At 36.2% G+C, this 16,074-nt stretch overlaps 1 protein-coding gene and 1 pseudogene across 1 annotated transcript in view; one reads left to right on the plus strand and one right to left on the minus strand.

The window, feature by feature from the left end:
* The window catches only part of LOC113187043 (beta-galactosidase-1-like protein 2), a 94,250-nt gene that overhangs the window by 44,729 nt on the left and 33,447 nt on the right, over window positions 1–16,074 (plus strand). The window contains exons 6-9 of the mRNA XM_077796987.1: window positions 7,738–7,806; window positions 11,314–11,409; window positions 12,615–12,723; window positions 12,944–13,036. Of these exons, the coding sequence (XP_077653113.1) occupies window positions 7,738–7,806; window positions 11,314–11,409; window positions 12,615–12,723; window positions 12,944–13,036 (367 nt within the window). The remainder of the gene's footprint in view (window positions 1–7,737; window positions 7,807–11,313; window positions 11,410–12,614; window positions 12,724–12,943; window positions 13,037–16,074) is intronic.
* Window positions 4,862–5,004, minus strand: LOC113187056 (small nucleolar RNA SNORA42/SNORA80 family; annotated as a pseudogene).

Genomic DNA, 16,074 nt, shown 5'->3' on the forward strand with positions numbered 1-16,074 from the left:
CGATTCTTGGTTGGAGCCCATTGTCTTTCAGTGTTTGAAATATGTTATTCCAGGATCTTCTAGCTTTCAGAGTCTGTGTTGAGAGATCAGCTGTTATCCTGATTGGTTTACCCCTAAATGTAATCTGCTTTCTTTCTCTTGCAGCTTTTAAAATTCTCTCCTTATTCTGTATGTTGGACATCTTCATTATAATGTGTCTAGGTGTGGATCTCTTATGATTTTGCACATTCGGCGTCCTGTAGGCTTCTAGGATTTGGGATTCTGTCTCAATCTTCAATTCTGGGAAGTTTTCTCGTCTTATTTCACTGAATAGACTGTTTATTCCTTTGGAATGGAGCTCTGTGCCTTCCTGTATCCCAATGACTCTTAAATTTGGTCTTTTGATATTTTCCCATAATTCTTGGATGTTCTGCTCATGGTTTCTTAGCAGACTTGCTGAGCTGTCTATGTTCTTTTCCAGTTGAAATACTTTGTCTTCATTGTCTGATGTTCTCTCTTCTAAGTGATCTACTCTGCTGGTAGTATTCTCAATTGAGTTTTTAAGTTGGTTTATTGTTTCCTGCATTTCTAGAATTTCAATTTGTTTGTTTTTTATTACCTCTATCTCCCTGTGAAATTGATCTTTTACTTCCTGGATTTGTTTGTCAATGTGATCTTTCATTGTCTGATTTTGCTGTCTCATGTCTTCCTTGAGACTCCAGATCATCTGAAGCATATATATCCTGAACTCTTTATCTGATATTCCATCTGTTGCAGCTATTACCTCTTCTAAAGTTGAGTTGACCTGCATTGCTTGTGGTCCTTTCTTTCCTTGTCTTTTCATACTGCTCGCGTTTCTTTCTGCTTGGTGCAACTGTTGTGTTTTGAAATTTACCCCCTATTTATTTATGTTGCTCTTGTATACTTGAAAAGTCTCCCTTGCAGGTGCGGGCGGCGGCTGTGCCCCTACTCCAATTGGGGTGACGTGTCTACCACGCTGGCGGCTCTCTGGGCCTGTTCCGGGAGTGGAAGGCGGCTCTGCTCCTTCCCTATTCCAATTGGGGTGTCGTGACTACAATGCTGGCAGGTCGCTGGGCCTGTTCCGGGCGTGGGCGGTGGGCTTGGCTGGCGGGATTCCACCGAATGGCAGTCCCTAACCTCCCTGCTTGCTAATTAATGGCTTCTCTGAGGCGCCACGCCTTCTGTAGCTGCGGGGCAGGCCGCGCGAATCAGTTGGCCTGGATCTCCGGGGTCCTGCTGCTGGCTGTTTTGATGTTGCAAGCTGTTGGAGAGTGGTGGTGTATTCTTCAGCTTTCCTGGATGGTGGCCGCTGACTGCCTGGATGGAGTGTCCGCTGTTTTGATGTTGCACTCTGAAGGAGAGTGGCGGTGTATCCTTCAGCTTTCCCGGATGGTGGCCGCTGACTGCCTCGGTGGAGTGTCCGCTGTGGGGGATGGGACTGTACCGCTTCCTTCCCCTTCTGAGATCCCGTGCTCGGCCCAAGGGTCCGTGTGGGCTTGGCTGGTGGGATTCCACCTAATGGCCTTCCCTAACCTCCCTGCTTGTTAATTAATGGCTTCACTGAGGCGCCACTCCTTCTGTCGCCGCAGGGCAGGCCACGCGAATCAGTTGGCCTGGATCTCCGGGGCCCTGCTGCAGGCTGCTGGGATCCCTGGCACTCTATCACTTTGATTTTTTCTGCTTGCCCCTCCCCCAGCGCTGGCTAGCCAGGTTTCGTTTTGGCTGCTACTGGGAGGAGGGGTTGGAGGTCAGGTGTCTCTGGTTTCCCCCTAGTCTTTATGGACTCTCAGCTTGATACTCCCTCTCCCGGCAAGCCTAGGAGAGATTTTATGCGAATTCCCGCTGTCTGGGGGGTGAGCTGAATGACACCGCCCTGTTTTGATGTTGCACTCTGAAGGAGAGTGGCGGTGTATCCTTCAGCTTTCCCGGATGGTGGCCGCTGACTGCCTCGGTGGAGTGTCCGCTGTGGGGGATGGGACTGTACCGCTTCCTTCCCCTTCTGAGAACCCGTGTTCGGCCCAAGGGTCCGTGTGGGCTTGGCTGGTGGGATTCCACCTAATGGCCTTTGAGTTGAATTTTGTTCAGGAAGAGAGAGAGGGGTTAAATTTCATTTTACTGCATATGGATTTCCAGTTTTCCCAGCACCATTTGTTGAAGAGGCTATCTTTTCTCCAATGTATGTTTTTGGCATTTTGTCTAGTGTGAGATAATATTTATGTGGGTTTGTCTCTCTGTCTTCTGTTCTGTTCCATTGGTCTTCATGTCTGTTTTCATGCCAATACCATGCTGTTTTTGTTACTATAGCTCTGTAGTATAATTTAACGTCTGGTATTGTGATGCCTCCTGCTTTGCTTTTCTCACTAAGGATTGCTTTGACTATTCTGGGCTTATTTTTCCAAATGAATTTAATGACTGCTTTTTCTATTTCTATGAAGAACATCATTGGAATTTTGATGGGAATTGCATTGAATCTGTATAGTGCTTTTGGTAGTATGGCAATTTTGACAATATTAATTCTGCCTATCCAAGAATATGGGATATCTTCTAAGGCTGATAAACTTTTAATTTTTTTAAAATTTATATATGACAGCAGAATATGTTAACAATTCTTATTGCACATATAGAGCACAACATTTCATATCTCTGGTTGTATACAAAGTATATTCACACCAATTTGTATCTTCATACGTGTACTTTGGATAATAGTGATCATCACATTCCACCATCGTTTATAATCCCATGCCCCCTTCCTTCCCCTCCAACCCCTCTGCCCTCTCTAAAGTTAGTCTGTTCCTCCCATGCTCCCTCTCCCTATCCCACTATGAATCAGCCACCTTATATCAAAGAAAATATTTAGCATTTGGTTTTTTGGGATTGGCTAACTTCACTTAGCTTTATCTTCTCTAACTCCATCCATTTACCTGCAAATGCCATGATTTTATTTCTTTTATTGCTGAGTAATATTCAATTGTGTATATATGCCACATTTTTTTAATCCATTGAAGGGCATCTAGGTTAGTTCCACAATTTAGCTATTGTGAATTGTGCTGCTGTAAACATTGATGTGGCTGTGTCCCTGTAGTGTGCTATATTTAACTCCTATTGGTATAGACTGAGGAGAGGGATAGCTGGGTCAAATGGTGGTTTCATTCCCAATTTTACAAGAAATTTCCACACTGCTTTCCATATTGGCTGCACCAATTTGCAGTCCCACCAGCAGTGTATGAGTGTATAAGGCTGATGAGCTTTTTTAAAGAACATTTTTTGCAAGGCAGGTTTACTATCTACCAATTTTCTCCATTTTTTTTGTTTCATTTTTTTTCTTGTTTTGATTTTGACCCTAGAAAGTCTTTATTTCTTCTTAACTTTTTTTAAAAAAAAATATTTATTCTTAAGTTTTAGGTGGACACAATATCTTTATTTTACATTTACATGGTGCTAAAGATTGAACCCAGTGCTTCGTGCATGCTAGGCAAGCACTCTACCACTGAGCCACAACCCCAGCCCCCCTCTTCTTAACTTTTAAAGGATATTTTATTGGATATAGACTTTTCATTTGATAGGATTATTTTCTTTCAAATCTTTAAATATTATTCAGTCTGTTTTTTCTTGCTTGCTTGTTCATGAAGAAAAGTCTGATGTAATTATGATGTCTCTTAAGTAAGATACATTTTCCTCTGGCTTCTCTCCTATGTTTGATTTTCTGAAGTTTATATTTGTTATGCCTAGATACAGATTTTTGAGGGGAGGACTGGTGATCAAACTCAGGGTCTTATTTCAGCTAGAAATGTTCTCTACCATGAGGCTGTACCCCCAGTACTGATTAGATTTTTCATATTGTTTTTTGATGTTCTCTATGCTTGATGTTTACATTAATTTTGAAAAATTCTTGACCACTATTACTTCAAACATTTTTCTTTTTTTAAATAAGCTTCACACATCATATTTGATTATGCCTCTTATTTTTCTTTTAATCTCAACCAATGCCCCTCTTTATTTTCCTCCCCTGCTGGCATTGACTTGTTCATAAACTAGGACTTTTTTCCCTGTGGGGTATTTCATACTATATCTATTTCATTTTGGTATTGTTTATTTAGTGTGTTCTTCTGATCCCTGGATCTTCTTTAATAGAAGTTAGCTACTTTGGCTTGATTATATTTACAGTCAACATGTTTTGCCAAAAAAATACATATATATGCATATGTACATTTATATAACCTCATGGTTTACAAATTATGTCTATTCCTAGTGATGTTTAAATTTATCAATGTGTTCAGATGACAGTAGTCTAATCTTTTCTTTGTAAATCTTTCCATCCACCTTTAATCCATTCTTGTTTACCTCTTTTCAAATCAGTTGTTTCCTTAGGGAGGGTTTCAAAGTGATTTGTCATTCTGTCATTCTTTTTCTATTAATGATCTGGATTCTTCTCTAATAATTGTTTCCTTAAGCTATCAGAATTATTGTCTACTCTGAAATACAGGTCTCTGCACAGAATGCTTAACTCTCTATTTTTTTTAAATGAATCTTTTTTTTTTTTTTGTAGATGGACACAACACAATGCCTTTATTTTTATGTGGTGCTGAGAGTCGAACCCGGGTTCTACCCATCCTAGGCGAGCACTCTACCACTGAGCCACAATTCCAGCCCCTTAACTCTATATTTTTAATTGCTAATTTCTTTAAAATAATTTTGAGAATTTACATATTTTTTCAATATTTGACCACATTATTCATACTTAGGTATTCTTTAGAGTTTTTCAATTGTTACATTCTTTTTTAAAATTCTTTCTATGGCTTTGTTCCCTTTTGATTAATTTCTCTGTAATTTTGTGTATCATAATTGTTTGTTTTTTTTTTCCCACTGTGTAACCCGCTTCAGTGCCAGCAGCCTACAGGCAGAGGCCAGGCAGTGGTTCAGAGCCTCAGTTTTCTCTGGCATGAGGCACTATGAGAAACCATAATCGTTTTTAAAAAGCATATTCTTTAAAAATAAATTCTATGCTGGATGTGGTTGCACATGTCTATTGTCCCACTTACTTGGGATTTGGGAGGTTGAGATGGGAGGATCACCTAAATCCAGGAGTTTTGAGGTAAGCTTGAGCAACATAGCAAGATGCCATCTAAAAAATAAACAAACAAACTCAACTCTTCTAAAATGTTTTTGCTTTAATTTTAAAAATTCCAGGGCTAGGGATATACCTCAATGGTAGTGTGTGCTTGCCTAGCACATGAGAGGTCCCTGTTTAAGTCCCCATTACCATCAAAAACACACAAAAAAATTCCTATTGCTTTCTCACTTTATCTTTTTTCTAACATGTTGAGATGACTGCTCACAGCATTTTATTTTCTTTCATTTATTAATACTCTTTTGAGGCTATGAATTCCTCTTGGCTATATATTCTTTAAATATTTTTATATTTAACATTTAAATATAAATATTATTTAATATTTTAAGCATTCATACTTTAATATTTTAAGGGTAATATTTTAATAGTGACAAAAAGAATGAGATTAAATATTTTTAACTTACCTGATAGGTTAAAACTTTTAAAATAATGAATATTTTTCTGCTATAAAAATAGTACATACTTATTTTATGCTTGACAAAAATAAGCTTCTATTCTATATAGTATCTTATACTTTCCACATAACAATGCATTCGCATCTTTACACATTTGCATATATAAATACACACCATCATTTTAATTCTTGCTAAATATATTTCATGCATTAGTCATCATTTTTGTTGATATTTTATCATTGTTCATTATCCCAATCATCTTAGCTATAAATAATTATATGTTGGGCAGTATAAGAAGACTTACATGCATTTCATTCCCATTTATAAGTGAGAAAACTGATGTTCAGAGAGATTAGATAAGCTTTGAAGTGGCAGAACAGAGATTCATTCAAGTTTATTGGATTACATGCTCATAATCTTAGCTCCTCAAGTTCCTATATCTAAACCAAAATATACTCAATAAATTTTATATTGTCCCCAAATGTCATTTCCAGTTTTTGTTATTATAAGCAATGCTAGTATATAACTTTGTGTATACATGATTAGGTAACAAAGTTACATGCCATTTTTTCCCTCTAGTTGCTTTTAAGATTTTCTCTTATTTGTTGATTTACAGTTATTTGATTATGTTGTGCTGTAATATAATTCATTTTTAAAAATTCTACTTGTGGTATATTAAAAACATTGAATCTGTAATATCAAATTTAAAAATTTTTGTTCCTATTTCTTTAACTATTTTTTGCTTTGCTCTCTTCCCCACAAATCCAGTTAGTTACATGTATGTTAGACTTCTTGATAAGATCCCACATGTCAGTTATGCCCTAGTTATTTTTTCAGCCTTCTTTTTTCTCTACTTTCAGTTTGTTATATTTTAAAGTTAACTTACCTTTTATTTTGCCATATCTACTTTACTGTTTATCCCAAAGTTATATTTTTACTTCCTTAATTATATGCTGAGTATGTCCATTTCATACACACAGACACACACACATGCACAGCATATCTATCTATAAATACACTTTCTATACTATATATAGAAATATAGTTTTATATAGTTTATATAGAAATATAGTTTTATATAGTTTATATAGAAATATAGTTTTATATAGTTTTACTCCTCATTTATGGGTCATATTTCCTATTCCTAGTAATTTTTAAAATTGATGCTGGGCATTATGAATTGTATGTTTTTTTTTTTTTTTTTTTTAGAGAGAGAGAGAGAGAGAGAGAGAGAGAGAGAGCGAATTTTAATATTTATTTTTTAGTTTTCGGAGGACACAACATCTTTGTTTATATGTGGTGCTGAGGATTGAATTGGGCTGCACGCATGCCAGGCGAGCATGCTACCGCTTGAGCCACATCCCCAGCCCAATTGTATGCTTTTGGTTGCTGAATTTTATCATTTAAATAATTTCGATTTTATTTAAGTAATATTATATAATGGAGAGACTAGGAATCTAGCTCATTCTTGCTTAAAGTGCTTTCCTGGCATGTGTGAGACCTTGAATTCAGTCCTCAGCACTGAAGAAAGGAAGGAAGGAAGGATGGAAGGAAGGAAGGAAATACAGTCTTACAAATTTTTCATAATTTTCTAGCTTCTGTGAGACCTTGAATTCAGTCCTCAGCACTGAAAAAAAAAAAGAAGAAAGAAAGAGTAAAAGAATAAAGGATAATGCAGTCTTACAAATTTTTCATAATTTTCTAGCTTCTGTTTTATGATTGTTTTCCTTTATTTTTAAATGGCATCTCATGTTTTTTGTTTTTGTTTTTAATCTTTATTTATTTTTATGTGGGGCTGAGGATTGAACCCAAGGCCTCACATCTGTGAGGCAGGTGCTCTACCACTGAGCCACCACCCCAGCCCCTGATTGTTTTCTTTTATCCCATTGTAGATGCAGATTTAAATATTTTAGGTATTTTTGTGAGCATTTAAAAAAAGAAATTTGTGGGTGTATCCAGAAAACATTACATACAATCTTTTATTATCTGAAATCCAGAATCATGGCAACATATTGGCTGCTTGGATCATTGCTGGGAATTAGAGGAAGAAAGTCTTACAGATAATACACAGTACACACATAGAAATTTGTTTACTGAAACCTTCAACTTCTTTTATGGTAGAGATAACTTAAGCGCTGGAGGAATTAAAACTGGAGGAATCAGTATGGAATCAGGTCAAGTAAACGTTTCTCTTTTTTTTTTCCCCTATTTCAGGCATGTTCCCTGGAACCTTCATGAGCCCAAAATAGGCGAATTTCATTTCACTGGAAACCTGGACGTGATGTATGTGTTCATGTTTTAATTGCCCAATTCTGTGGCTTAGAGAAAGGGGTTTGGTTTTGGGAATCAGATATAACAAAAGGGGACAACTGATTTTCTACTTTTAAAACTATCAGAAAGCTCTGATAATTTTTGTTTCCTGGATGTAAAACCTCTGAAGCAGGGAGTCTGTCCCAGTGAACCATAGATCTCAGTGTCACAATGTGGTTTAGAAATTGTTCATCCAGTATTCTACAGTGTTAGTCTATCATATAGAACCTGCTCTGGCACTTAATAATAGGAGATTTCTAGGCTATAGTTTATAGGACTTCTAAGATATGACAGAAGTAGAGTAACTGTTTATTCAAAAATATGTGTATCTGCAACAATTTGACATTATCTTTGGTGCTGGAAATGGATAGACAGCACTGTGCTTTCAAGAATAAAGATTCTCCTTTTTTTTTTTTTTGGTGCTGGGGATTGAACCCAGGGCCTTGTGCATGCAAGGCAAGCACTCTACCAACTGAGCTATATCCCCAGCCCATGGTATAAAGGTGTATTAAGAATTGTAATGCAAAAAAAAAAATCAATAAGAGAGCTCATGTATAATGGCATAATTTGGCATGAACATACTTTATATACAGAGTTATGAAAAATTGTGCTGTGAATGGATAATTATGAATGTAATACATTCCACTATTGTCATGTAGGAAAGAAATAAATTTTAAAAATAAAGTGCAAGAATACTAAAAACAAACAAACAAAAAAGAATAAAGATTCTCTGCCAAAAACAGGCAAATACAACATACCAAGGATATACAGACCAAACTATGGAAACAAATCAGGAAAGATAATGTGAACATACAGCTGAGGAAAGTTTCAAATTTGAACAAGAGTTAACTAGAAGGGGCTGGATGGTATTTCAGGTGGAGTGTATATCACCTAAGGTGATGTCAGATGCTAAAAAAGGTAAGCCTTATATTCCATTGACAATAAATAATTATTTTTATTCAAGTAGAATTTGAAGTAGATATTTCTGATGTACATATATATCTCAGTTTGAGTTAATAATTTGAGGGTTTCAGGGTCTTTTCTATCTTATGCTGTCATAATCTTTCATACATAACTTCCAAACCACTGAACTTTTCTGCCTCTAGCTAGCAAGTTGAATAAACAACACAAAGAATCTCCTTCAGAAGTTGCAAGAGATTGCTTCTGTTCACACCTTATGGGTTGGAAATCAATCACATGGCCCCATCTAGTGCTTGATGGCTTAGAAGTGTAGTTGAGCTGTATGTCAAGGAAGAAAAAGGAATAGATTTTCTGGTTAACTTTCTGCCACACATCTTATTTATTTTTATTTGTTCTAATTAGTTATATATAACAGTAGAATGCATTTTGACACACCATACATAAATGGAGTATAAATTCATATTTGTCTGGTTGTAAATGATGTAGGTCATGTAATCATATATGAACATGTCCAATTCATTTCTACCCCCATTCTCCCTCCCCTCCCATCACTCCCCTCTGTCTATTCCAAAATGCCACTATTCTACCCCTACCCATATTGTGTATTAGCATCTGCATATCAAAGAAAACATTTGGCCTTTGGTTCTTTGGGATTGGCATATTTCACTTAGCATGATATTTGCCAGTTCCATCCATTTACTGGCAAATGCCATAATTTCATTTTTCTTTAAAGCTAAGTATTATTTCATTATGTACGTATACCACAATTTCTTTATCCATTCATCTGTTGAAGGGCACCTAGGTTCGTCCCATAGTTCAGCTATTGTGAATTGTGCTGCTGTAAACAGTGATGTGGCTAAGTCACTGTAGTATGCTGATTTTAAGTCCTTTGGGTATAATCCTAGGAGAGTGATGACTGGGTCAAATGGTGGTTTCATTCCAAGTTTTCTTAGGAATCTCCATAGTTGTTGCACCAATTTGAAGACCCACCAGGAATGTTTGAGTGTACCTTTTCCCCCATATCCTGCTAACATTTATTGTTGCTTGTATTCTTGATGACTGCTTTTCTGACTGGAGTGAGATGGAATCTCAGTGTAGTTTTGATTTGCATTTCTCTAATTGCTAGAGATGTTGGAACATTTTTTTCATATATTTGTTGATCAATTGAATTTCTTCTTCTATGAAGTGTCCGTTCAGTTCCTTTGTCCATTTTATTAATGGGGGTTTTTTTTGCCATTAAGTTTTTTGAGTTCTTTATATATCATGGAGATTAATATACTATTTGAGGTGCACCACGTCTTATTTCCTGGAATCTGCAAGTAATGCTCTTCTACTACTTTTAAGTGGAGATACTGTCAAAAAGTAAAGCTGGAGATTTAGCAATATTCAGATCTTGGCCTTATATTTCATGCTACAGATTTTGGGACCCATTCTAAGAGCACTAGGGAGTCACTTGAGGAATTTTGATTTGGGAAACTTACGTTTACATTTAGAAAGATCATTCTAGAAGTTGTGTGTATGTGTGTGTGTGTGTTTTGCTGGGGATGGAACTAGGGTATCATGCATGCTGTGCAAATGTAGTACTATTTAACTATGTCCCCAAACCCTGGCAATATTTTTAAGTGGCAACAGAGTAATTAAAATTTTATTTCTGGAGATTCTCTGCCTGAATTTTAATTTTAGTTTTCCCATTTACCAAAATTGTATCTTGAGAAAGCTCTAACCATTAAAGTCTGTATTTTCTTTTCTTTTCTTTTTTTTTTTTTGAGAGAGAGAGAGAGAGAGAATTTTAATATTTATTTTTTAGTTTTCGGCGGACACAACATCTTTGTTTGTATGTGGTGCTGAGGATCGAACCCGGACTGCACGCATGCCAGGCGAGCGCGCTACCGCTTGAGCCACATCCCCAGCCCTAAAGTCTGTATTTTCTTAACTGTAAAAATAGAGAACACGCTGATACCTATCTTATACCATTATCCAAAATAGTATAAATTGAGCAGTAGTGCCTGATGCCAATACAACATAAATATTAGTCCTATTGTTCATGGTGACACTGTATTGATAGTAATTGGAGAATGTCTGAACGATAATAAGAACCAGGAAAGTAAATCAGTCAATCATTCTAATAACCCAGATGCAAAATGAGCCAATCTGATAGCAGTAGGATATAGAGGAAGGATAAACATGATTTTTGTTCCTGACACAGTAGGAGGTGAGGAAGGATGAGTTGAAAACATGATTTGTAAGTTTCTGCCCTAAGTCGTTTCCTGGATGGTGGTGCCATTCAAAGTGCAAGGCAGTTAGTGGATTTGCTTGGGAATACTGTAGTTGTTTAGGATTTCTGGGCTTGCACTTTAATACTCTTCTCTCCAGTGCCTTGACAGAGCCTATTTCTAACTGAGTGTTGATCTCCTCCAGAATGTCTTCTGTAAGGACTTTTGTGGGCCAGGCTGGGAGTTTCATTCATTCCAACCTCAGAAGAATGCAAAGAGAAAGAAACAACAGGTTTACTGATCTCAGCATTCAATGTGAAGTTATTGTTATTGCTTTGTTTCCTAGGGCTTTTATAACCACAGCTTCAGAGGTGGGACTCTGGGTCATTCTGTGTCCAGGACCCTACATTGGTAGTGACTTAGATCTTGGAGGCTTGCCCAGGTAAGTTGTGATCTAAGGGTGACTGCACATGCCCCATAAGCACATTCAAATGGAACTTAGAGCAAAGTGTTTTGCTTTGTTTTCTATGTACTATTTTTTTAATCTTCACTATTTTGTCCACAGTGAATGAACCATAAAGTATTTGGGACTATATAGTATTTTAAAATAAACATCTATCTCTACAATGCAGATGGGATAGAGTTCATATTTATTCTTAAAACAAACTAATGGCTACCCTTAAGCAATATCTTCATGAGTTCTAGGGTTTGTGGTAGCAATACAAATATCAAGGCCAATATCCCTTTTTAAAGAGGAGTTTTATTGTTATTGTTTTGTTTCAGGTCTTTTTTTATTGTAGTAAAATATACATAATAAGAAATCTTCCATTTTAACCACTTAAAAGGATTCATTTCCATGATATCAACTACATTCAAAATGTTGAACATCACTACTATTATCTAGTTCCAGAACGTTTTATCCCTCCAAAAGAAAACCCTGTACCTCAATTCCTCCCCATTTTTTCTCCTCTTCAGTTGCAATGGCCTTTGACTCTACAGATTTGCCCATTCTGGATATTTCATGTAATTGGAATTAGACAATATGTGGCCTTTGTGTCTTTTTTTCACTTCACATAATGTTTTCAAGGTTTATTCACCTTGTAGCATGTGTCAGTACTTCATGCCTTTTTATAGTCTGGTAATTTCCAATAAAGAGGTTCCCCTGCTACCAGTTTCAAAATAGCTTTATAAAAAATCTCATTCTAGACTAGAATTTGGCAAACTCTTCCAGATTGTAAATATTTTAGACTTTATGGGCCATATGCAGTCTCTGTTGCAACCATTCAATTCTGCTGATGTAGCACAAAAGTTCCTGTGGCAATATATAAATTATTGGCTGTGACGTTCTGCCAATAAAACTTTATTTACAGAAACAACATGTCTGATTTGGCCTTTGTAGTTGGGTGAGCTCTGCTCTAGATCATTGTTACATACCTCACCCTTGCATTTTGAGGAAAGACTCTGGATAACCTTTATCAGCTGTTTGTAGCTGGTACCCATTGCTCTTTCTTGAAGCTGGATTTAGCCTTCACAAGTACAATTGTGTATTTGCAAATGTAGGCTGTCTGTGTTTTCAACCTTCTACACTTGAACATTTCTTATTTTTGTCTCCCACTCCAAGTCTGAGTCTCCCTTTTTTGATCTTAGCTGGTTACTCAAGGATCCAAAAATGAAGCTGCGGACAACTTACAAGGGCTTCATTAAAGCAGTGAATTTATATTTTGATCATCTGATTTCCAGGCTGTTGCCATTGCAGGTAAAACCCAATCACCCATTTATGCAACTATGGAAAGTAATCACCGTGTTGATTTCTTGAGGGCTTACCACTTTCTATGCTCTCTGAAGCAGGAAGAATATTATTTGCTAATAGGATAGTTACATAGTTATTTCTATGCATGTGCTCTGTAAACTCAAAAAATATAGTCTTTTTTCTACCATTAGAATCACTCTCAAATTCTCATCTTCTTGACCCTTAGTATAACCGGGGAGGCCCCATCATTGCTATGCAAGTTGAGAATGAATATGGTTCATATTATCTGGATAAAAAGTACATGCCATATGTCAAAAAGGTAAGTGCTTCTTTAAGTTTTCTCTGTATTTACATACTTCTCTTCTCACTAACAAAATGAGAACACTAAATAACAAGTTTGTAGAGCCATCATATCCTGAGTACTTTTAGGCTTGCAGGAACCATGGGATATGAAAGTGAAGATTCAGTTTCATTTTTCCATGCATTTACATTCTAGAGTAAGGACTGAACACACAATGCTAATGTAAAGGGAGAAGTGATGTTAAGATATATTTTCTGTGGGTATTTCAGGTCTTTTAGTTGATTTTTACATAATGCATACTTTCAACTTTTCTGTATCCATTTGTTTAAGGTACATGTCTTATAAGTAATATATAATTGGAATTTGTTTTTGTTAATTTATTATGAAAATTCTTGCCTTGTAGATGAGGTCATTTGATTTGTTTACATTCAATATAATTGCTGATGTATTTTATTTAAATCTACCATCTTATTATTTTTCTGTTTGTCTTACCTTTTTTGAGGTCCCTTTCTTTTTCTTCTTTTGTTCTTTTGGATTGATTATTTTTTATTATTCTGTTTTCTCCTCTGCTAGCTTTCTCTGCATTTTTTCACTGTTCTTTTAATATTTTCCATACAGTGTTAAGTTTCTACTCTTGAATTATTACCATCTAAGTTAATATGTTTGTCAATTCCAGGGAAAAATCAACTTAGAACAGTTTGATTATATTTTACTCCACTTTACCTTAGGTATTATTGTTATCATTTGTTTTAATGCTATGTATACTTTTTACCCACAGATATTGTTATTACTTTTATTATATAGAGTTAATGATCACTTAGATTTACTCAGATATTTTTTGTTTCTTCCCCTCTATCTCTGTAAGTATGAGTTTTCATCTCATAATTTTCTCTGCTTTTAGTATTTTCTTTGTTGCAGGTGTGCGCATAACAAACTCCTTACCTTTGTTTGTTTGAAATATATCTAGTTTGCCATTATTATTTTGTTTTTTTCTTTTTTGGTGCTGAGATAGAACCCACTGGCATATTACCACTGGACTATTCCCAGCCCCAACCCCTTTTTAAAAATCTTGAGAAAGGGTCTAAGTTGCTTAGGGCCTCACTAAGTTGCTGAGGTTGGTCTCGAACTTGCAATCCTCCTGCCTCAGCCTCATGAATCACTGGGATTAGAAGCATGAGCTATCATGCCTGGGTTAACATTATTTTTGAAGATTTTTTTTTTTGCTGTATGTAAAGTCCTAGGTTTGTAGTTATTTTCCTTGTAGGTTTTTCTAGCATCCAATATGGTTATCATTTTTTCCTTTGAGGGTAAAGTGTTTTTTTTTTTTTTTTTGGTTGTTGTTTTTTTTTTTTTTTTTTTTTTTTATTCTGGCTGTTCCTAATCCTTTTCTCCCCACAACAAAGTACTAAGATTGCCTAGGTGTAATTTTCTTACTAGTTTATCCAGTTTGCATATTTTCTACTCTTCAATTTGTGGATTGAAGTCTATCAGTTTTGGAAAATTCTTAAATGTATATGCTGCTTTTCTTCTCAGGTTGTGTATTATGTATTTCAAATACATAAATGTTAGATGTTTTCATCATGTATCACATATTTATCATTCTTTGTAGATTTTTCTCTAAGCCATCTTCTAATTCATTAATTTTCTCTTTGGCTTTGTCTAAGTTAATGTCAAACTCATTCTATTAAGTTTTGACTTCAGATAGTTTAACTTTTGTTTCTAAAATTTTTATTTAATTCTTTTCTTTAATCAATGTTTGTAGTAAATCAGAAAATCTTTAATAATATTATTTCTGTGTAATTTTTTTAAACTACAGGCATGGGATGAAGGGAAAAAATTCTACAAATATTTAGTGTATCTTGATGGTCATGGTATAACACTGAGTAAAGTTAGGTGGGTTCTTTGTCTTATGGATTTGAAGAATGAAATCCATGGACACAGGGTGAGAGCAAAGTAATATGATTTATGAAAGTAAAAGAAAGAAGGCAGAACTCCCAAAGGAGGAGGGGTCCCAAAAGCAGAGTTACCAATGGGTGTCTGTTGTCTTGGGGTTTGTATAAATCTACAGCTAGCCCTAAGTATGGCACTCAGAGACCAAGAGCTTTTCAACCTTTCATCCAATCAGGTTACCATGCCTTTTTGGGGGAGGGTATCTGGGCACTAGGCAAGAGATGTCTCACTATCAGTTAGTTTTTCTGGTTACATAGGAATTGGCCTGACCTTGATGAGGCTTAACTTTTTATGTCAGTAGCCTCTTAGCCCTGCTACACAGAAACTTGATCTTGGAGGGGCCCAAGTTTCCTATCTGTCTGTTTTAACACTATCCCACCTCATTCCCCATTCTGATGAGGTGATCCTAACTGCTTTTGAGGAAGAAGGGCAATGACAACTTTAGGAGTATTGATGGGAATAGCAATTAGGATCCCTCTATAGAGGTCTAGTGGGCCCCTACAGAAGTCAGGTAGTACCTCAATGGCAGTTTTTGTTTCCATGACCATCTGGAGTTTAATGGACTCTGTGGGTACCTTACACATCAGGGCAGTCCAGAGGTCCTTGATGGTGGTTGGTGGGTGATTGGAATAGGTATACATAGGTCAGGGTTCATGCAAGAAGAACAATAAACAAGACAGTAAAGTATTATTATCTGTAAACAATTAACATTGAAACAATCAGTGTTATAAGCCAGCCTCTGAAGACTATGAAGACAGTACTTATTAGAGTTTAAGATGTGGTCTTATATACCTTTGATTTGTGACCGTTAGACCATTCAAGGCTTTAGAAACATTAGCAGTGTTGCTGGAAACATGTACACAACATTTAGTTTTTATAGTGGCACAGATGTCCCCTTGAGCTGTGGAATGCCATTTCTGTAAAATAGATTTCTGTAAAATAGCTTTCTCATTGTTGTTACCTCTGTGTTGGTAGAGGAGTCCCTGTGTCAATTACAACTCTCTTGGTAAAGTTAGGGCTTTCATGTGCCACATTATATCATTTAGACCAATCTGAGGGATAAATATCAAGGTTAGATAATCATTCCAGTGAAAAACAGAGTTTAC

This window comes from Urocitellus parryii, chromosome 4, assembly GCF_045843805.1.
Source record: "Urocitellus parryii isolate mUroPar1 chromosome 4, mUroPar1.hap1, whole genome shotgun sequence".
Lineage (NCBI taxonomy): Eukaryota > Metazoa > Chordata > Mammalia > Rodentia > Sciuridae > Urocitellus > Urocitellus parryii.